This window comes from Heloderma suspectum, chromosome 6, assembly GCF_057233095.1.
Source record: "Heloderma suspectum isolate Gila_16-S chromosome 6, 16-S_ref, whole genome shotgun sequence".
Classification (NCBI taxonomy): domain Eukaryota; kingdom Metazoa; phylum Chordata; class Lepidosauria; order Squamata; family Helodermatidae; genus Heloderma; species Heloderma suspectum.
The window spans coordinates 96405860-96429150 of NC_139463.1; the positions used below are offsets into that span (position 1 = coordinate 96405860).

The 23291-nt window shown below is 48.7% G+C and overlaps 1 protein-coding gene across 1 annotated transcript; it reads left to right on the forward strand.

Moving 5' to 3' along the window:
• The first annotated feature begins 120 nt into the window (after positions 1 to 120).
• On the forward strand, positions 121 to 20718 carry LOC146341942 (uncharacterized). Its single transcript, XM_084805273.1, has 5 exons — positions 121 to 189; positions 5420 to 6711; positions 13671 to 13797; positions 14607 to 14660; positions 19364 to 20718. The coding sequence occupies exons 2-5, from the start codon at positions 5593 to 5595 to the stop codon at positions 20686 to 20688; spliced, it is 2625 nt and encodes an 874-aa protein (XP_084661399.1). The 5' UTR covers positions 121 to 189; positions 5420 to 5592; the 3' UTR covers positions 20689 to 20718.
• The last annotated feature ends 2573 nt before the right edge of the window (positions 20719 to 23291 follow it).

A 23291-nucleotide genomic window follows, 5' to 3' on the forward strand; every position in this document is an offset into this window, starting at 1 on the left:
GCGCGGACCGCCTGGGAAGCGCAAAGGGTTAATGCTTTGGCGCCCACGTGGGGAAGGAGGAAGAGGAGGAGGCGCCTTCCTGCTCCGCCTTTTGGGTGGGGGGGCGAGGTCTGGGGTTGCAACACCCCCCCCAAGCAGCCGCATCTGGTGCAAGGGGACGGGAGGCAAGACCGGCTCTCCCTGGCAAGGGTGAGTTGCAGGGGCGGGCCTCCCCATTTCGCAAAGCCACGTGCAAGGCCGGGAGGAGGAGGGGGGGGTGTAATGCACTTAGTTTATTGGGGGGGGGCTTTCTTTGATCCCCAAAAATCTGAGCTGAGAAATGTCAGAGATCGGAGGGGGGTGGCGAGAGAAGGGGGGAGAGGGAGAAACCTTAGCCATCTCTTTGCCCCTCCCACCCCCAGCCACATCAAAGAGGCAAAATGGCTGCATTCCCCTTGTCTTGGTGTCAAATGGGGAGGGGGGGTGAAGAAGGGGAGGGGGCTGGAAATGCACAAGGGCCTCCCTGCTTTGGGGTGGGGGGGGGAGAGGCGGAGAACTGTGTTTATGGGGAGGGATGGGCTTCGGATATGGGGGAAGGGTTAGGGGCTGGGAAATGAATGGTTAAGGTCTTTCTTCCTTCCTCTGAGGAAAGGGTGGTAGCATGGAGCTGGGTTTCCAGCCAGATGGATTGGGGGCGGGTGTGTGTTGGGGGTGGGGGGAGATCTTTCTCCTGGTGGAGGATGGGCTAGGAGATGGTGTGGGGGTTAGGAGAGGGGGGCTGGACAGACATTTTTTTCCTGCTGGGTGGAGGGGGCAGGAAGCTACTGTGGGGAGCTTGAGGTGGAAATTTGAGACATCTGTGTTGGGGGAGGACAGGAAGCTGAGTTTACAACCAGAAAGATTGGGGCGGCGGGGGGGGGGGGATGTTTCTCAGCCTCTCTGATGTTGGGGAAGGGGATGTGTTTCAGCAAAGGTTTCCCCATTGCCTTGCAAGGTTGTGCCCTATTCCCTGCTTTTGAAAAGGGCACATAACCTGCTTAGGTTTGGGGTAAGTAAAAATGCCATGCAGGATCAGCACCCAATTCAGCCTCTTCTTCCCCATCCTGTGTTTAATAATCCATTAGTTAGTTAATTAATTAGTAGGGGGATCCATTTCTTAATCCCAATTGTAAACAAATTATGGGGTTTCTGGATTAATTTGCTCATAGGTGACTATGAGCAGGTAAACTAGAAGACCCATAATGGATGATCTGTGCTCCTTATAACTGGTAAACAGGTTTGTTTTCCCTGCCTGCCCACTCCTGCTCCCCTCTGGTCACTGGTTCTCTTCCCCCCAACCCTCTGCTCCCCCCCGCCGCAATGTTCTTCTGGCACTAGTGTTCACCAGTTCGTGGCCTGGCCACAGGACCACTATGCAGGATTGCTTGGTGATTTACAATGAGATTTGGGAATCATCCAGGCATCAGTTTTATGAGCAATGTTTATGCCTCAAGTCTATGATGAACTTGGGGTGAGAAACCATTGAAATTAATTTTGATCCCCGCTGGATCCCCAATCCTTTGACTTTTAAAGTCCCCAACAATGACTTGGGAGTGTGGATCTGCAGCTTATATCCATTGGAAGGACATTTGGGATCAAAAGCAGACCAGTTCTGGCATAATTGCTGTAGATGCTTTTAAATCTTCCTTTTATATGTAAATGTGTAAGTCTTAACTATATTTGAAACCATACTCCTGGTGTTGTGCTTGTTTGTTTTCAGAATGATTTTTGTTACTAATGGTAATCTTGCTTCCATTCATGTTTTCCAAAAAGTTTGAGACTTTTTTGGGGGGGGGAAGTATCCCTAATTTTTAGAAAATCAAACATCTTGGTAATTTCTGTTACAGGTATGGGGAGGGAGGGAAACTTCAGTGTGGATATTAGTACAACTCACTTTGAACAAGTTGCTGCTTGTAGAAGGGTGTGCGTCCCTTCCCCAAATTTTTGAAAAATAGAAAATGTTTTCTCAAATTCATTTTCACTGAAGTTGACTGTGTTAAGCTTGATAAAAATCTATTGAAGGTCAACACTTTTGCTACACTAATGGCAGAGGAAGGAAGCATATGACACAGACACACACAGAGACAAAGACAAACATACATACAAACAAATAAAGAACAGAAAATTACATGAAGTTTAAGGGAGCAATCCTATGGCCGCTAGTCAGCGGCTAGACAGCCATAGGATATGTGGTTTTCTGGGAACCGACCTTGGAGCCCACAGTCCGAGGTCAGTTCCTGGAGAACTGATCTTCCTTTCCTTCTGCGCTGCCTCGGAGGCAGCGCGGAACAGCCCCATGGTCCGCGCTTGCAAGAGGAGTGCAGAGCAGCCAAAATGGGGCATTTCTGGGGGGCGTTCCAGGGCGGGGAAGGCGGAAATGCTGGTTCGACACATCCTACGTGTCATCCCGCAGCCTCCTCCCCTGCTCTGCCTTCCCGCGGCTAGACAGATGAAATCGGCTGTCTAGCTGCAAATGCAGGGCAGGAGAAGCACAGAGGGAATGATCCCCTCCGTGCTTCTCCTGCCCTGCATTGGATGGGCAGTCACCTTTGAGTTCAGAGGCAGCCGCCTATCTCCATAGGATTGCGCCTTAAATCCAGTTGGTCAATACATTTTTCTATATTAAAAAATAGGAAAAATTTAGAGTCCTCCCATTACTGTCTGTCAACCAATTACAAGTGTGAAAACTTTTGATTTGCTTAGCTCATTTGAAAGATGGTTAGAATTTGATATAGTCATCTGTAAGCACAATGTAGTAATTGCTAATATAAAGTTCTTTTGGATTTCTTTCTGACTTATCATTGTCGCTTAGTTGTCTAGCTTTATGTTGAGCTATGAGATAAAACCACAAGTGGAGAGGGGCCATAGGTATGGTGGGGTATTTGTGAACGTTTTTGATCCTGAAGGGTGATGGAGACTTCTGCATTTGAAGGAGACAACAAACGCCAGCATCATCCTCGTGCACAGGAAGGTGCCTTATGCTGAGCCAGACCATTAGTCCATCTAGCCCAGTATTGTCAACGCTGACTGGCAGCGGCTCTCCAGGGTTTCAGGCAGGACTCTTTCGTAGATCAACATGGAGATACTGGGGATTGAACCTGGGACTTTCTGTATGTGAAGCAGGTGTTCTGCCACTGTGCTACAGCCCCTCTCTTGGGAGAGGGGAATTGGGAGGGGGCAGTTCAGCTATGTGAACATGTGACTTAAACGTATTGTAAAATAAATTTTACACAATCTGTAAAACAGCCGATACAGTATTTTGACATTTTCCATGTTTCTTTTTATGGAACGCTTTAAAAAATGCTGGCCACTGTGCCATATTGGCTTAATATGTGGTCTTGGTAAATTATTATTCTTTATGCCACCCCATCAGTGTTTGTGGGTCTATACCAACAAATGAGGATTTGAGCTGCTCAAAAGGAGAGCGGAAGGGAGCGCGCAGCAAAGCCACGAAGGTTGCTACTTGCTTGAGACAAGCAGCCAAGTTGCAAATTAATTGCACCCTCAGCATAGAGCTGCACCACATTTTTGAGCCTGGGAAACATAATGCTTTGTGTTACAGTAAATGTCCTTGACATTCTCTCAAGCCATCTGGCCAGAAGACAGAAAGGCTAATCGCATGTTCCAGGGGAAAAGAAAGAAAAAGAGATGTGGGACAACCCTGTGTGGACTGTACCATTTCAGAAGGCAGGGAGGGGGTTGCGTGCTTGAGTTCCCAATGTAATCAGAAATTACCTGAATGCAGGGGGGAAAATAACATATCAGGGGGAAGGCTAGGTTAGAATAACTCATCCACGTTTCCAGGGGCGTGGAGTTTTTGACCGGGAGAGGGGAGAATCACTCCATGATGTGACTCCTCACCTGTGTTCTGAAGTGGTGCAGTCCTTGGAAGGCTGTGCTACAAGTTTATTTGGGACGTACAGATTGGCTAAGAGCCGTGAGTGAAGCGGGATGTCACATTCAGGTGTTTTCTCTAGCCCTGTTCAGGCATTTTGTAAGTTCCTCACTTCAGTCTGCAAGCCAGGATGAGCAGCCCCAGCCACCGATGCTCTCATGAGGGGCTGTGTGACATCTTCACAGTTGTCTGTGCAAAGGCCCCCTCCCTACAGCTGTACACATGGACGTCAGGGGCGGGGCTACTTGGCACAGCCCCTTCCCCACTTGCGTGTTGAAGTAAATAATCTACAGCAGCCTTCAACAACCTAGTGCCTTTGAGATGTTTTGGACTACAACTCCCATCATTCCTGATCATTGGCCATGCTGGCTGGGGCAGCTGGGAGTTGAAGACTAAAACATCTAGAAGGCACCAGGTTAATGAAGGCTGATCGCCAGAATGACTGAATAGGGTTTCTCTTTCTTCCTCTCCTGGAATCAAACTGGGAGAAAAGCAAAGATACAGGGGACCACTATCATGGTGCTCAGTTTTCTACCCCCTGCCCTTTTTGATGTGACTGTTGGCTGTTGTGGGGGGAAATTTGCCGAGGCAGGCTGTCTAAGGATGCAATCCTATGCATGTTTAGACAGAAAAAAGCCCTACAACTCCTATGCTGGGGGTTTTAAGACTTTTTTCTGTCTGAAGATGCGTAGGATTGAGCCCTCAAATGTTTTAGTCCTCTATCTTTTTTCCTTTTGTTTTTTTAAAGGCTTACAATGTTTAAGTCAGAGATGCACAACCTCTTTCAGCCCGAGGGCCGAATTCCATTTTGGAGGAGCTCTCAGGGGCTGCATTCCAGTGGTGGGTGAGGCCAAGGCAAAAGGGCAGGGCCAAAAATACCTGCATATTTTAGCTTAAAGCTCTTCCTGCAAGGAACGAAGCCTTAGCAGAGGCATCTCAACCTTTTGGAACAGAGAAAAAACTGCACAAAAGCTAGGAAACTACCACATGATCAGTGGTAGGGAAAAGGGATGGTGCCAAGAGAAGGGGGCAGGCCCATCTGGGGAACAACCGGAGGGCTGGCTTGCAACCCAAGGCAGGCCAGATTTGGGTCTGAAGTTCTGTACCTCTGATTTAAGTTATGAATCGGTTTGATTAATCTGTTACAGACCTTTTGTCCGATAGGAAAAATTGCACCCCAATGAATGAAGCAGCAGATTTACATTAAAAACAATTAAGTATTTAATTCTAAATACAAAAACTGCAGGGAGCAGGCCCCATCTTAGGAGAGGTGTTGGCGCTCTTGCGCTCTCTCTCATGCACACAGGAGGGAACACCTTGTCTAAAATGGCTCCTGCAGTGCCAAAGGCATCCATCATCTAAGAACAGAGTGTTTATTTTTTCTATGGAAGCATTGTCCTTATTCCTGTGCAGGCTTACCCAGTTAATTAATTTAAGTTTTAATCGATTGATCCACTCAGATACCTTTAATTGGATGATAGTTCTACTTTTTTTCCCCCCCGCCAGGGTGGAAACACCCCTGTGAACACTTTTTCGAAGCCACATCTGCTCACTGTATGGAGGGACTCTGCTACGCAACAGCCTCCCTGACAAAATCCTCTCAGTCCCCTGGAATCTGCTGACTGTCCTTCACCTAACCTTACAGTTGACGTCTGAGGCAGAAGACTGGTTTGCCCGCCATGTTTGCCTGTGAGACTTGGGGCCTTGGTGGCCAGACCTCTGTCTACAACTGGGATAAGTCAGTCTACCTCTTGGAAGACAAAATGGAGCCCGAGCAGGGATCGGGGGACTTGGATCTCCATTTCAAGGTGTTGCTTGAGCAGGAGATGTATCCAGAAATCACCATTGAAGAGGAGGAGGAAGGAGGAGAAGATGAGGAAGAAGTGGTGGTGGATGCAGATGGAGCGGAGGAGGAGGAGGAGGAGGAAATAGTAGTAGATCCAGATGGAGAAGAGGAGGAGGAGGAGGAGGAAGAGGAGGAAGAAGAAGAGGGGGAGGAGGAGGATGACGACGAAGAGGAGGAGGAGGATGACGAGGAGGAGGAAAATCCATCAGGCCCTGCACGAGAGACAGTGGGAGCAGAAGAAGGAGACGACTCCCTACTTGTGGTATGCACTGGGACTGTTGAGGAGCTTCTGGGGTTGGAGTCATCACCCACAGCCGAACTGGAGCAACTTGAGGAGGCACCACAACCTCAGCGCTGGGAAGTCCAGTGGGAGGAAGTGTCACAGGCACCACAGCCTCCACCCCCTGACGTTGTGCAGCTGCCGCCGCCACCGCCACCACCACCACCAGAGGCTCCACCAGTGGCTGAGGTGGCACCGGTAGATGTCGAACCGGAGGCCTTCCCTACTGCTTTGGAGCAAGTGGGGAACAACACCTCCTCCCCGTGGGGAGCACCATTTGCGGAAGAGGGGCACCAAGAAACCCACACCCTCCTGCCTGGGGCAGACAGAGGGAGCGTCGGGAAGGCACGGGCCTCCGCATCAGGAGGGAGTGGCGGCTTCACCCTGGAGACGGCCCGCCGGCGCTTCCGGCAGTTCTGCTACCAGGAGACCGAGGGGCCACGCAAGGCCTGCGGGCAGCTTTGGGAGCTTTGCAATCACTGGCTGAAGCCGAAGAACCGGACCAAGGAGCAGATTCTGGACGTGCTGATCCTGGAGCAGTTCCTGGCCGTCCTCCCGCCCGGGATTCGGAGCCGGGTGTGGGAATGCAGTCCTGAGACTTGCGCGCGGGCGGTGGCCCTGGCGGAGGAGTTCCTGGCCAAGCAGCAAGAGGCGGAGCGACCAGAGGAGGAGGTGAGAGGCTGCCAGTCCCCTCCCTGCAATCATCTTGAGGTTCATTGGTGGGCCGGGTTTCTTTGTGAGGTTGTCCCAGCCACCTCCCCCAGTTTTAAACATCCAAGGAAAGTAGCGGAGACTGCAGCAGTGGTGGGAAGGAACGAGCGATGGCAAGGGATTGACCGGTGGCGGGGGGCGTTTTGCTGTGGGAGCAGTTGCTCACTCCAAGCTGGTGGCAGATTGCATGGCTGCTTCTATATTGTTGTTGTTATTATAGATGAATTTTCTATAGTGCTTTCCAGTAGCATACAATACAACAAAAATTACATAAAGCAACACAACAATATAAAGCATCCATAAAACAATGGAGATTATATATATATAATTCCCCTCTATTACCAGTGTTCGGGTATGAGTGCCATTAGTTTATGTGGCCAAAATGGCACCACCCAGGGACAAGGGGGAGGTATCCACAGGCTTTGGGGAGAGGCTACAGTCTCTCCTGGACAGGGATAGCTTGGCCGCAGTGGTAGAGGCGCTAGTAACCTCAAGATTGGATTACTGCAATGCACTCTATGTGGGGCTACCCTTAAGGCTGGTCCAGAAGCTGGAGCTGCTGCAGAACACAGCAGCTTGGCTGTTGTCGGGAGCTTCCCCTCTTCAGCATGCAACTCCTTTGCTGAAGGATTTGGAATGGCTACCTGTTCGCTACTGGGCGACATTTAAGGTTTGGGTACTAGCATACAAAGCCCTGGACAACTTGGGACCAGGATAGAGCGCCTTCTCCCTTACCAACCTGCCGAGTCACTGAGGTCATCAGAGGGATTGTGGTGGTTCCACATGGACCTTTGGCCCAATTGGAGTCCACCTGGAGAAGAGCTTTCAGTGTGGCGGACCCCTTTCTTTGGAACTCCCTGCCCCTGGTGGTCAAGCAGGCACCAAAACTGTGCTGCTTCTGCTCCTCCTAAAAACAGCTCTTTTCAAGGAAGCATTCCTTAAATAACCAGCCATGGTTTTCATTGGCATTCTGTTTTTAAAAGAACAATTTTAATAATGGTGTTTTAATTCTTTTTATCTTTTTTATTCTTTTCTACTTCTTACGTTCACCACTCTGGAATCTGTTTTAGATACAGAACATTATACAAATATTGTAAATAAAATAAACAAGCCATGAAATTTGCAGACGTACAACAAATATTTAGGGAAAAAATCCCCTAAGGTGGCCAGGGAGCGGGGCAAACGCAGCCCAGTGATGACTGAGGTGTGCTAACTGACTGTTGAGGGGATGGACCAGGTGGGATGGAACGGAATGGAATGGCTGGAATTCTGAACAGAAAACACTCCACATGGCAGCCTTCTCCAAACTGGTGTCTTACAGATAGGTTGGACGACAACTCCCAGCATCCCTCAGCCAGCGTGGCTGAGGGTTGCTAGGAGTTGTACTCCCATACTTTTGGAGGACACCAGTTTGAGAAGGCTGACATACAGCTACAATTTGTTGTACACCCACTTATATAAGTTAGTTAAACCCTAAAAGTATGACAAAATGTATTCATTCATTCATTTGTTCCATTTATGAGTCGCCATATAGCCAAAGCTCTCAGGGCAACATATATGATAAAAACAAATACAACAAAACCAATGATGAAACAGATTAAAAGGAATTTTTAATTTTAAAAGCAGCAACAGTAATTGAAAATGATTTTAAAAGAAGAGATCAATATCCAAGCATCCAAAACATGGAAAAATATGATTTTAAAATGCAGCTTTAAACATACCATTAAAAACAAACAAAAACAGCTGTTAGCCATTCTTTTATAAAGGCCTTTAAGCAACCTGGAAGAATAAAAAAAGTCTTTGCCTGGTAGACCTCTCTAGGGAGAACATTTCACAATTTGGGGGCTACCACAGAAAAGGCCCACTCACGACTAGCCACCAACCTAGTCTCAGTGTGTGGGTGTCCTCAGAGCAGGGCCTCAGATGGTGATTGATCTCAGGGCACGGGCAGAAACATATGGTAAGAGGCGATCCTTTAGATAAATACGTTCAGGGCTCAATCCTTTGCATGTTTAGACAGAAAAAAGTCTTACAACTCCCAGCATGCCCCAGCCACACTTTCTCCTGTCTAAACATTCATAGGATTGCGTCTTAAAATGGTCTTTGCATGCTTCTGAAACATTGGGAGAGGGGAGCTAAACAAACAAATGCAAAAGGGCATTCCAGTGACCCCAAAAGGCCCTGTTTCTTGGGGAACCCAGTCAGGCTTCTGGATAATTGGAATTTGAAGTGGCTTCTTGCAAGCTGATCTTAATACTTTGCGGAAATTTGTACGAGAGGAAGACCCTCCCCCCCGATACACTTAGGGCACAGACATGTAGTTGGACTTGGCATGCCAGATTGGAATGCTAGCAGCAGCTACCGCCAGACGCTGATACGTATCCCTTCATTACTTGGAGTCAGGACGTCAGTTAAGGAGGATGTACCTTGGGCTCCGATTTCAGTGCCTAGATTCAGCCTTAGAACAAACTAAATAAGGAACAGAGTGCCTCTGGGTTGGTGCAGAGTGCATTTCCAGCCTTACCTGGTTTTGGATGCCAGACCTTTAATAAGGGGCACACATGTTTAACAGGGCCTCACAGTTATTAAGTCGGTTTTGGCTCCCTGGTTTGAACATTTTAAAATCTTCCCATCTTTTTGAGGTTTCCTTATCGAAGGCAACACAACAGCCCGGTCTAGGCACACAGCAGAATGAAGTGATAAAATCGTGTGTGTGTATGTGGTAGGTAGAATAGACCATACCACTTCAGCGAAAGGTGGAGCAATGCACTTGAAGCCAGAACAAGACATGATAGAAGATGTCTGGCCGCCTCTGAAAATGGCAGCCCTGCGTGCCTGTCTCTCCCTGGCAGTGTCCGGCAGCGTGAAGTGGTTGATGTGGCGTCACTGTGCTCCAGGTTTCCCTACCAATGAAGTGGAACAGGAGGGGGGAAAACACACACGGCAGTGACGTCACACCGTGCGTTTTGCGTGTTACTAGACATTACTGGGGATTGGGGGTGGGGGGGAGAATGAGACACAGGCAGTGCCAGCTCCAGGTTTTTGAGGGGCCTTGAGCAAGACACCCCCAATGCCCCCCCCAGTGAGTCTACCTTCTCACTGCCGCTGTCACCAGCTGCCATTGCTCCTCCTCTCTCCTCATTACTACCACTTGCTTGCTTGACAGGAACCAAGCCAGGGAGCAAGCAGGCCGTGGCATCTGCTGCTCCTCCGCCTCACCACCATCGTTGTCCGGGCCAGAGCAAGAGGCAGGTGAACAAGGAGGTTGCGATGGTGAAGAGGAGGAGCAAGTCCAGTGGGGTCTTCTCAGCGGGCCCCTGCTGGGGCGTGAGCCCTCGGCAGGTTCCCGACCATATCTTCCCTTGATGCCAGCCCTAGAGACGGGGCTGTGGTGTTCAGGGGCAGCGGTCTTCCTTTATCCTCTACGTAATTACAGATAGCTGGGATTCCAGGGGCCAGGAATCCAGGTCAAAGGGTGGAGTGGCCTCTGGCTGAGTTGAGCCGTGCTTGCTCTTCTCTTTTTAACATCAGATGCTGGTTGCCGTCTTTCCTCTATCTCCATCGTCAGTATCCCACACGGCAAGGCCAGCTGCCCAAGGTAGCAAAAATCTTGGGGTACCTTTACAGGGTAGCAAAAGGTTAATAATTTAAGTGCATTGTTAGACTTTTGCCAGCATGGGTGGTGGTGGTGGTGGTGGTGGTATTATTATTATTATTATTATTATTATTATTATTATTATTATTATTTACAATTATATTCCACCTTTCCTCCAGGGATCCTAAAGTGGCATGCATGAACCTCCTTTTCTCCATTTCATTCTCACAGCAGCCCTGTGAGGTAGGTTAGGCTGAGAGTCAGGAACCAGCCCAGAGTCACACAGTGAGCTTCATGACCAAGTGGAGACTAGAACCTGGATCTCCCAAGTCCCAGTCCAACACTCTCTAACCACTACACCACCCTGGCTCTCGCCACACTGCGTTTTGTGCCTGAGGCACCAAAATGTCTTGAACCTTCTAAGCCCCACGTCCTTTTATTCCTTCCTCAGGCCTTTAGTCTCCGGGGCCTCACAGCGGGCCTCTCAACCCCAGTCCTTAACTATGAGTCACAATAACTTCCCCACATCTCATGGGTTCCTAGCTCTCCTCTTATTCCCATCTTTCTCATTCTGTCCTGCTGGCCTCCTACAAAGGGAGTTATAGCTGGCTACAAACCCCCCGAAGGAACTTTGCACCTGCCTTTGCACCTGCCACTTGCAGTGGATTCACAGAAGCTGGCACAAAGCCTTCTGGGAGTTGTAGTCCCGCAGCCTGGAAACAAAGGGTTTCTCCACTCTTCTAGCAGCTGGCCGTCTGCCATTCTCCCCCAAGCTGGCAGAATGGACAAAATGTCCACTCTCTCAGTTCGAGGCATAGAAAGCGATCCAATGTAAGGGCCCAGATTTTGCTAAGCAGGCACTGCTGTCCCGAGAAAACCAACTTGCGATCAGGAACTGTGCCTTTGCATAAATAGTTTACGTGATTGGCCAAAAGGGCATGACTGGGTGTGATTTTATTGGTGGTTTCTTGCAGGAAATGGAGAAGCGGACAGAGGGAGCCATAAGTCCTAGGCTGTGAAGGGTGCTGGAATTTGCATGGCCTTGAAACACAGAAGAGGGGCTTTAATGCAAGATCTGTTATCTCTAGCAGAAATTCCAGTCCTTGCTTGTTATTTGCAGGCGTTAAAAGTATTTTAATCTTATTTTGTGAGTGCAGTGGAATATGATCAACTCCAGGCTCGCCCCTTAGTACGTCAGTACCTCTTACGACTGACCAAGATAGAGGAATATTGGTTAAGAGATCCACTGTCTATTTATTTAAAATATTCATATAAATGTTTATATAGGACCCTTCATTAACAAAATCCGGGGTGGTGTACAATATTAATTCGAAGCAATTGAAATTGAGATTAAAATCCACAATAAAACAGGAAATCTAACAAAGCTAGCCGTTAACATCAGCAAATGCTTGGTCAACAAATACATCTTCAGCAGGCACCAAAATACCATCAACACTGGTTCCTGTCATACTGCAAGGGGGAGAGAATTTCAGAGGTCACAACTGAACAGACCCTCCCTCTGGTTGCTGTCAGATGTACTTGTGCAGGTGACAGAACACCCAGGGAGGCCCTCTGTATATCTCAATGAATGGGTGTGTTGATATAATAGAAGGCCCTCCCACAGGTAACTTGATCCCAATTTGGTTTTTAAAAATAATTCAGATGAAGTTAGGCTCAGCCCAGGAGAGCATTAACTAAATCTAGATTTCCAAAAGAGCTCATGGAGGTGGAATTATAGCCATGATTGGCAGAATCATGTGACACAGGTTCTTGCTGGGCTGTTCCACTTTAGACTGCTGATAGGGGAATGCACATTTGAATGAGATGCCTATTCCCAAATATCTTGTCCTTCTATGTACAGAGAGTTTTTATCGGGGGTCAGGGTGCCATGTGATTCCCCCACCTGCAGCGTGAAGTGGTACAGCTCAGCAAGAACTGTGCCGTGGGATTCTGCTGATTGTGTTACTTCGCTCTTAATAGATGCAGGCCGAATTAGAGAGACATTGGGTTGGATCCAGCTGTAGCCATGCTTAAGAGTAAAACTGCTAAATTCAATGGGACTTGGAGTAACTTGAGTCCCATTGATTTCAGTGGGTCTAACCTAACTTTCTCCAGCAGAGGAGAGCGTTACCTTTTTGTGGTGCTGGAGCTTGAGCACCTCAATGACGTCATGAGCTAAACCGTGAAGGGACACCCAAGACGGGAAGGTCATGGCAGAGAGGTTCTTCTATGTACAGAGAGTTGGATGATATTCTGGAGGTGGCGGACTCGACCTTGGGGGAGCTGGGGGTGGCGACGGCCAACAGGAAGCTCTGGCGTGGGCTGGTCCATGAAGTCACGAAGAGTCGGAAGCGACTGACCGAATAAACAACAAAACCTAACTTTGACTAGATTGGATTCAGCCCATTATTAAAGCCAAGCTTCAGATGCACCCCTTCCCAAACCAAGACAAGTTCATTGTGTTGAAACATAAACTAGTATTTACCCATGGGTGAATAGGATGCAACAGTGTGTTTCACTCTCATCAGTGAATGTCAGTACACTAAAATGCAAATAAAATAGCCCAATTAAAAGAAATGAAAACAGATACAAATACTGGATGCTATGAAATGTGGGAGCCCTAGATTGAGCCTTGTTCCAGATTCTCCCTTGCCCACCCCTAAGTGTTCTAAAGAGCACCCATTTTGTATTTCAATTATCCTTCCTACCTGTAACACATTACATGAGAGGGCCTCCTTAGTGGTGGCTCCCAGGCTCTGGAACTTCCTGCTGAGGGAGGCTAGCTTGGCTCCCTCTTTGTTGTCCTTCTGCCAGGAGGCAAAGAGGTTTTTATTCAGGCAGGCCTTTGGCATGTAAGCCATTCTGCTGAAGGGTTTTTTAACTGGTTGGGTGCTGTCTGTTTCTTTTGATGGTTGTGTTTTGAATTTATTTGTTTTTGTATCATCTTTTAATTCAGATTTTGTTTTTTATCTGTATTTTATTGTCAGCCACCTTGAGCACTCTTTTTGGTGGACAAGCGAGACATAAATTTAATGAATACATTGATTTGCCAATTTGGATGTAACCAGGAAGTCCACCGAGGAACCAGAGCAATGTCAAGGTGGAAGGACCTTGATGAGCCCTTAGCTAGGACCTGACAGCCATAATAGTTTGGTCTAAATATCTGAATTGGCCCACTGGCTTTATGCATGTGTGTGTGAGAGAGAGAGAGAGAGAGAGATTCCTGTGGATCCCCACTTAGTCCTTTTTTTAGTTTTGTTAGTGTAACAATTACCAGCCCTTCTCCAGTCTTTTGTTGACTGTGGTTCTTTGCTTGTTGTTTCAGGATTCAGACCTATTTGAGGAGGTGGTGGTGAATTTTCCTGATGAAGACCAGCCCCTTTCGGATGCTGAACAGGGAGACATGAGCATGGATGCTGAGCAGAGGGGTGATGTGGACATCTGTTTGCTGGGTAAGAATTTTTTGTTCCCTGCTCTTAGTTCCTCGGGCTGCTGCTGTTTTGGTTTATTTATCATTTTCTATAATACATTTGTTCCTGTCTTTCATTGGAGGGTCTTACAAGATAGAAAACAGTCCAAGCATAAAATGTATCATACAAAATACAACAGATGGTTAAAAAAGCACACGGGGATAGTTCAGATGATCCTCCAACCTATGGTTTGAACGATCAGACACGACTCTCTTCCTTCCTCCTTTAGATTCCTTTCTGCCCTCCATGGTTTGAGCAAAACCATTATTTGCCGTACTCTCCAGATCAGCCATTGCATCTGAACCAGGCTGCTCCATGTTCAAACGCCCAAAGCAGTCATCAAATGATCGCTTGCTGTTTTCCCCCCAGAATCTTAAAAGGGAGGTTCATTGATGAACTGCTTGAAGGGGGGGAGGGGCTTATTCTGGAAGCAACAGCACTCGAGGCCTTGCTCCCAGCTCCCACTGATCTACCTTCCTTAATGGAATGTCTTTGAAGAGGCTCCTTCCAACTTGATCTGGGCCTTCAGGGCCAAAGTGAGCTCAGGTGGCATCAGAACAATCTGCTCCAGCACTTCAGTGCTGGACTGTACATCCTTCTCAGGGCGTTTTTACCATAGTGATGGTGTGAGAGAGTTATGGTCTGTGATGGAGTTAAAGATATCCAGGTGAGGGCATTCCAGCTTCCTGTCTTAAAGAATTCTGGTGCACTGTGAGGGGTACAGATCATTTATGGCCCTGAGGCATGCCTCAAGTTAACCCTCAGGCATTGTTCCTTCTCTTCCTGTGTAGGTTCTTCTGACACAGAGGCAACATGGGATTCTTCAGCAGATGAAGGAGGCTCAGGTAGGTCCTGAACACAAGGTGGTCAAGGCATCACATGTTGTCCCTTCCTCTGGGCAGGATGCAATAGTTTGCTTCAGGATCATTAGGGCAGCAGAGGGCCAGCAATTTAAGGCACAATCCTATGCATGTTTAGACAGAAAAAAGTGATATAACTCCCAGCATGCCCCAGCCAGCATGGCTGGCTGAGGCATGCTGGGAATTGCAGAATTGTTTTCTGTCGAAACTTGCATAGGATTGTGTTCTTAGTTTGCTCTGTTTGTCCACCAGGAGGGGGCGCCACTTGGATTTCCTGCCTGGGGTCCAAAATGTTTTGGGCCGTCCTTGGAGCATCACACTGGGGCAGCCAAGGGGCGAATGTTTTTGGAACCTGTTTTCCAGAGCCAAGTCTCAGAACTTTTCAGCCCGTTTGTTTTATGGTTTCTTTTTCAGGTGTGTACCCCATTTTTTTAACCATCAGGTTCTCAAAACAGTTTGCAACCTTTCTGCTTTGTTATTGTTTATTTTATTACAATTATATCCTGCCCTTCCCCCAAGGAAATCAGGATGGCAGGCATGGATCTCCTCTTCCCCCAGTTTTATCCTCACAAGAACTCTGTGAGGTAGGTTTGTAGCCCATCCAACCCCCCATCATTTTGTAGCCCATAGGGGTAGAGGACCATCGCCCTGCAAGCCAGCACCAGCTCACAGAGTTCTGGCCCATGGCTGTTCCTTCATCACCACCTCCTCACACACAGCAGTTCTGTTTATTTTAGAAAGTTCCCTTTGCCTCCCCCCGCCCCACAAGCCTCACAGCCATGTATGGTGTGATCTTCATCAAGATTTTTGTGAACTGCCCAGAGAGCTTTGGCTATTGGGCAGTATAGAAATAAATAAGATCACAACTGGGGAGGGACAGTTTAACCTTCCCTGTGCATTACAATCTCAACATTTCCTTCCCAGCATAGCAATTAGACTTGAAAAAGCTTCCCATTAGACTTGGGGAAAAACCTCACATTGGAGCCAAAAGCCTCCCATTAGACTTGAAAAAGCCTCCCATTGGAGCCAAACTTTGGAACCAATGGGAGGCTTTTTAAAATTCTAATTGCCACATGGGGCAGGGGTGGAATCTTCATGTGTGTGAAGGAATGGGTGTTAGTATGTGTTATGTGTGGGTGCATGTGTGGATGAGAGAGAGTGGGTGACCCTGCCCATTTTTTGGTTTGGGCCCAGCCACTGCTGGCGTGTAGCCCCTGGAAGGTGAGCCACAAGGGTCTGCAGCCCTTGGGCTGAAAAATGTTCCTCACCCAAGTTGCAAGCAATTACAGAAAGTTCAGCTCATTATTCCTTCTGCTTCAGAGCACTGTTCCCAAACATAGTTGCTTGTCCTGAAAGGGCTGGTGCCATTAAGCATCACTCTTTGGTCCCCAGGGGCTGGAGGGCTTTTTCAGTACCACAAGGGACAAAGCAGGGAGGAGCTGGGCCCTATTCTGTGCACAGGCAATCTCAATTTTTGGCTCAGGAAAGCTGGATTCTGCAACCTGTATAAATTAATACAAAATCAAGCAAATGTACAATAATTTCGTTAGGCAATTTTTACTATTTTGCCTAATTTATTCTGGATGTGCTGGCCATGGCAAAGGGCAAAAAGGCACATGGTTCTAGCCTTTATGGCTATGAGGATATGCCTGAAATGGCTGTAGAAATCTTAGGAGGCAGAGGGGTGAAGCTTCACCTTCATAGAATCATAGAATAGTAGGGTTGGAAGGGGCCTACAAGGCCATTGATTCCAATCCCCTGCTCAATGCAGGAATCCAAGTCAGACCATCCCTGACAGATGGCTGCCCAGCCTCGTCTTGAATGCCTCCAGTGTGGGAGAGCCCACCACCTCCCTGGGTAGTTTCCAGTGGCTGAAAGTGGCCTTCAGCCACTGGAAATCTTTTTCAGCCACCAGTCTGGGTTCTGAGAGCCTTCCAGGCATTGCCCACCCACATTCAAGCAGATCTTCATAGCCATAAGGACTAGAAAAGTGTGCTTTGCAAAATAGAAAAAATCTGAGATTGTATTAATTCTTATCTGTGCTTTTTGGTTGCAGAATTGTAGCACGTGCCTACTTGCCACAAGGCTTAGCTGTGGTAAAAACCACCTACATTGTTGTGATGTGGTTGCGCCACAAATAAAGGCTCATGTTGCCGACTTGGAAAACATAATGGTGCAATCAATCCCTTGCATACTGAATTAGGAACAAGCCGCTTGGAGTTCAGTTGGGCTTGCTCACAAGAAAGTGCATAGGAGTGAGCTGACAGTTATACTTTTACCGGAGCTGGCAAGGTTTGATCCTGCGTGTGTGAGTGGCTCCTTTACTAAATTACTTAGGACTGCAGTGTTTTATTTATTTATTTAATTAATTTCTATACCGCCCAGTAGCTGAAGCTCTCTGGGCGGTTCACAAAAATTAAAACCAAACAGCACACAATAAAACAATTTAAAATATATAGAACATTAAAACCACAATATAACAATACAACCACAATAAAACCTAGCAGCAGTGCAGGAGTTTAAAATACAAATTTAAAACAGCAAAGCTAAAAGTTTAGAAAGCTAAAATGCTAAAATGCCTGGGAAAATAAAAAGGTCTTCACCTGGCGCCGAAAGGAATACAATGTAGGTGCCAGGCGAACCTCACCAGGGAGCTCATTCCAGAGCCGGGGTGCCACAGCAGAAAAAGCCCTCCTCCTAGTAGCCACCCGCCTCACTTCCTTTGGCAGGGGCTCACGGAGAAGGGCCACTGACGATGATCTTAAGGTCTGGGTAGGCACAGATGGGAGGAGGCGATCCTTCAGATAACCTGGCCCCAAGCCTTTAAGGGCTTTAAATGTTAATACCAGCACTTTGAATCGGGCCCAGAAATGGACTGGCAGCCAGTGCAGCTGGAAAAGTACTGGCGTAATATGAGCTCGCAGGCCAGTCCCTGTTAACAATCTTGCTGCCCTCTTTTGGACCAGCTGAAGTTTCTGGATCGTTTTCAAAGGCAGCCCCACGTATAAGTCATTGCAGTAATCCAGATGAGAAGTTATCAGAGCATGGATAACTGTAGCTAGGCTCTCTCTGTCCAGATAAGGGTGTAGTTGGTATACCAGCCTAAGCTGATAAAAAATGCTCCGTGCCACTGAGTTCACCTGTGCCTCAGGTGACAGTTCTGGATCCAAGAGCACCTCCAAACTACGAACGTGATCCATTAGGGGGAGTGCAACCCCCTCCAGAACAGGTTGAATATCACCTAGCCGGGCAGACGAACCACCCACTAACAGTACCTCCGTCTTGTCTGGATTGAGTTGCAGTTTATTGGCCCTCATCTAGTCCATTACCATGCCCAGGCACTGATTCAGAACAGCCACTGCCTCACCTGGTTTTGATGAGAAAGAGAGGTAGAGCTAGGTGTCATCCGCATATTGATGGCACCTCAGCCCACACCTCCGGATAACCTCCCCCAGCGGTTTCATGTAGATGTTAAACAGCATAGGGGATAAAATAGAGCTCTGTGGAACCCCATGGCACAATTGCCATGGCACAGAGCAACAATCCCCCAGCACCACCTTCTGGAATCGGCCATCCAAGTAGGAGCGGAACACTGTAGTGCAGTGCCTCCAACTCCCAACCCAGACAACCTATCCAGAAGGATACCATGGTCGATGGTATCGAAAGCTGCTGAGAGGTCCCAAAGAATCAACAGGGTTGCACTCCCCCTGTTCCTCTCCCGGCAGAGGTCATCCCACAGGGCGACCAGGGCAGTTTCCATTCCAAAACCAGGCCTGAAGCCCGATTGAAAGTGTTTAATCAGTTAGATTATCGAGCACTGGTGTGAAGGACCTGTGGCCCTCCAGAGGTTGCTGAACTACAACTCGCATCATTCCTGACCATTGGCCATGCTGGCTGGGGCTGCTGGGGGTTAGAGTCCCAACAACTAGAGGGCCACAGGTTTCCCATCCATGTAATAAATGACTGAAATGGTGCCCCTATTTCAATTTATTATACATACCAATAGAGAACTCATTTCCAAGTGCTGGTCCATATTTAGCCAAAACGGCACCATCCATACACGAGAGGAAAGGTATCAGCAGGCTTCAGGAAGCCCCAATGTTTGCAAAATTACCAAAAATAAATTTAGGGGCAAAAACCCGTAAAGGGAGAGACACCCCCCCCCCCCAAACCAGCCTAATGCGTTTTGGGAATGGTCAGTGGGCTGGAATACTGACTGTTGAGGGGGGAGAATGGAAAAGGAAGGTTGGATGCAATGCAGTGGTTGTGAATTTTAAATCAAGTACTTTGAAAAACTGCAGATGGCAAGCACAATCTTAGAAGAGGCATTCTGTCATGGAGAAGAGAGAAGGGGGAATGCCTCTTCTGAGACGGTGCTCGCTGTGACACATGAGTGTATCATCCAAAACCAAGGAAGTACAGCCCCCCCAACCCTGTTTAGATGTTTCTTTTTTTTCAAGTGCAGACTTACAGGGCAATCCTAGGCGTGTCTACTCAGAAGTAAGTCCCATAGAATTCAGTGGGCCTTACTCCCAGGTAAGTGTGCATAGCATTGCAGCCCTTATCGGTTTAATTGACTATCTAAAACTCATTCCATTAATCGACCAGTATTGCTTTAATTGGGCGACAGCTCTAGCATTCCACCCAGTTAAACTTGTGAATTCTCTTCTGCCCCATCTTCAAAGCAGGTGCCAGGACCCCCAGCAGAGCGGACCCACAGTTTGAATTTGGAGAAAGGATCAACGGAGCGATGCAGCGCTTGGTCCCAAAGAGGATCCGTGTGAGAGAGAAACGCCACCCCTGCATGGAGTGCGGGAAACGGTTCCGGTGCCAGTCTGAGCTGGCCCTACACCAGAAGGTCCACACTAGGCCAAAATCCTATCACTGTGCCGAGTGTGGGAAGCAGTTTGGCCGATCCTCGCATCTCACCCGGCACCAGAAAACTCACATGGGTGAGGAATGCCACCTTTGTACGGAATGTGGCAAGAGGTTCCGGTGGTCGACAGAGCTTGCCATCCACCAGAGAATCCACACAGGCGAGCAGGCGCAGTGCGCCCTGGATCCTGAGACGTTGTTCCACTGGCCGTCGGAGTTTGCAATGCATCCGAGTGTTTTCACAGGCGAGAAAACCCCTCCAGCTGTCGACTTTGCAAAGCCCCACACGGTCAAGAAGCCGCACCTCTGCCCGGAGTGTGGGAAAGGGTTCCGCTGGCCATCAGAGCTCGCCACACACCAGAAGACCCACAACAAAAACAAACACTACCTCTGCGCAGAGTGCGGGAAAGGGTTCCAGTGGCCGTCGGAGCTCGCCGCACACCAGAGAACCCACACGGGTGACAACACACCGCTTGCCACAAATTGTGGGATCGGCAACAGCCGGCCACCTCATCTTACGACGTATTTGGGTGCCAACGTGGCTGAGAAACGGCACCTCTGCGGAGAGTGTGGCAAGGCCTTCCGGTGGCCATCAGAACTCGCCACGCACCAGAGAATCCACACGGGGGAGAAACGTTACTTCTGCACCGAGTGCGGGAAGGGGTTCATATGGCCCTCGGAGCTGGCTGCCCATCAGCGGACCCACACCGAAAAGCAAGCCTACCAGTGCATGGAGTGTGGGAAAATCTTCCATGACCTCTATGGGCTCACGAGACACCAGAAGACCCACCTAGGGAGTAAGGTCTACCCCTGCGCCGAGTGCGGGAAGACGTTCAGCCGGCAGTCTCACCTGACCCGGCACCGGATCACCCACACCGGGGAGAGACCCTACCCCTGCATCGAGTGCGGGAAAAGGTTCGGCCGGCAGTCTCACCTCACTCGGCACCTGCGGATCCATACCGGAGAGAGACCATATCAGTGTGGTGAGTGCGGGGTGAGGTTCAGGAGGAGACACAGCATGATCTACCACCAAAGGATCCACTTGAGAGAGCCCACTGCAGGACCGGACATGCCAAGCCTGCCCGATATGGAAAACCTTGCCGACCATCTCCAGAGCCCCATCCATGTCACAATCTGAAACTTGGAGTGGGTGGGGAGGGAAAAGGAACACTGGATGGGTGAGGGGGACTCGGCAGAGACCCTCCTGTGCTCTTCACCCTACAGAGCAGGCCCAAGAAACGCTTGCTGCCCCAAGGGGTTGCGCCATGTGATCTGAGGGGCATGTGCCTCAGGGTACCTTGCAGCGTGGCACGGGACACTGGCACGTGGCTGTTGAGTTGTGCACGGTTTTGCAAAGGATTCTGGGGCCTGTCTCTGATCACAGGCTGCTTCAGCGTTGCCCGAAAAATGTGGCTGCCCCAAGCAACCTTTTGGGTTGCTGGTGCTACCTGGTGAGCTCCTCTGCCCTGACTCTAGGCTCCCCCCCCCCCCCCCGTGTAGTGCGTGTAGGGTGAAAGAGACACTGGAGGGGTTTCTCCCCTCCCACCCTCAGCAGCTAGAGCAGTGTCTGTTCCCTGGAACATGTGAAGATGAGAGGGGGCCCGGAAGCCACTCTTCCTTCCTCTCAAACTAATGCTATTCTCCCGTGTGTGTGTTTTTTTGCTCTGTCGCAGAGTTGAGCTGAGTCAGCGGATCCACGAAGACAAGAGGACTGTGGAGTCCGACTTCCCAGCATCCCATTCTGTGGGGCCACAGGGTTCCATGCGGCGCAGGGCGCCTTTGTTTTAAAATTGTTCGTATATAGAAGGGAGAATTCTGACAAGTGCCGCTTCTCCCCATGGTAGCACTGCAGCAATGGGGAAAGCTGCACCTTCCCTAGTTTGTCCCCCGCCCCCGCTTCTGTGCAAGAGGCTGGTTCTGGATGAAATCCAGCAACCTATTTCTTCAGTAGCGAATTCCCCTCCTTTCTTCCCTCCCTCACGAAAAAATTCAGTCAATGAATCTAATTTTTAAAAGAGCACACAAAGCAGGAGGTCTCCTCCTCTCTCTCCAGAGGTACTTTTCACCCCACCCTACCCAGCACTTTCTGATGGATGTTTCTCTCTCTTCCCCCTCCCATTTTTCTCTGGAAATCAAGAGGCGGGCTTTCCTTCCAGAAGGGCTGGGCCAGTTACAGCCATCTTACCTTTTTTTAGCTGAGGTGGCTCTTGGGGTTCTAACAGACAGTTCAGCGCGCACCCACCCACACTGGACTAGAGAGATGAGTTTGGGTGTTTGTGTGGAATAAAGGTGCCTTCTTGATCCTCCATTTCCTGAAAAGAAAGTGAACAGTGCAGTCCTACCATGTTTACTCTGAAGGAAGTCCGACTGTATTTCATGGGGCTTTCTCCTTGGTCAGTGTGTTTAGGATTGCAGCGTAAGAAAGCAGTTGGTCTTCAAATACGAGCAGGAAAAACGGCATTCTCAAGCATATCTGCTGCCAAATTCAAGTGGGGTACGATGGTTGAGCATCAACTAGGCTTCGTCTTGTAGATAAACCCCAGGAGGGTTGGAGTTTAGGAGAAGAACGGCACTTAGAGACACCCCCCATTCTAAGGTTCAATTATGATTTTGTTTCTCTCCATTGACCCTTGGTGATGGAGAGAGGAAAGTGTTTGTTTTTTCCTTTCCTTGAGGGACTTCTATTTGCATTTCTTCTTTTTCTCCACACACCCCTTTTTTTTTTTTTTTGTGGATCCACGTTTGAGACTATTGGAACCTCGTAAAGAAACAAGAATGAACTCATTTTTGGAAATAACTTAAAAAATAAAGAGCTTTCTACAAATGGTTACTTGTGTGCGATTTGCTGTCTCGAAGAGGAGGGAGCCACGTCGGGCACTTGTCCCTGTGGAAGCAGAACGCAGATTTACTAACAGCACAAAAGGGTGAATGGAGATGGGAAAGGTTTATAAAAGCATAAATGGTTTAGGGTAGCCTCCTCCAGGGAAGGCTGGTGGCTCCATTGTCAGTGGGGCCATGAATTCACTCTGGGTTTCAGTCAGAACCAGACACAACGCTAAAGGAGCTACCAAAGGAGCAGAAGCACCTTGGATAGCTCCTTCAGAGTTTTGACTGAAGGCCAGAGTGGATTCACCACCCCACTGACATTGGAGCCACCGGCCTTCCCTGAACCTGGTGCCCTCCAGATGTGTTGGACTACAACTTCCATCATCCCCAGGCAGCATGTAGTCCAACCCATCCCAAGGGCCCCAGGTTGGGGGAATACCTCAGCATCTCCTTCAAAATACAACTCAAAGCTTGACTTGAGTGAATATGGTCTGGGAATGGATAGGAGTGTCCCAGCATTCCCTGTTGAGTGTTCTGAAGCTCTGATAGGCTTCCAGACCAGACTTTTGATTGGCTGAGAGCCCCATATAACTGCTCAGCTGGGTAAGGTGAGCCTTAGCCAAGAACATTCCATTTCTGAGGAAGGTCTGGAGAATGCGGGGGTGGTGGACTTTAAAATTAAGGGAGGGCAAATGTTCCACACCAAACTAGCTTGAATTCTATGGTCTGCATAGATTATCCAAAATTACCCATATTTCCTTAATTCGCAGAGTTTCTTACCCTGTTAGCTGCAGACAGAGGAGGGCATAGAAACTTCACCCTCTGCGAACCTTATTCAGACACCAGCATGTGTTCTGGCTTGGATGTTGAACCTCCTTCAGCCCAACGGTTAAATTCCATTTTGGAGAAGCTTGG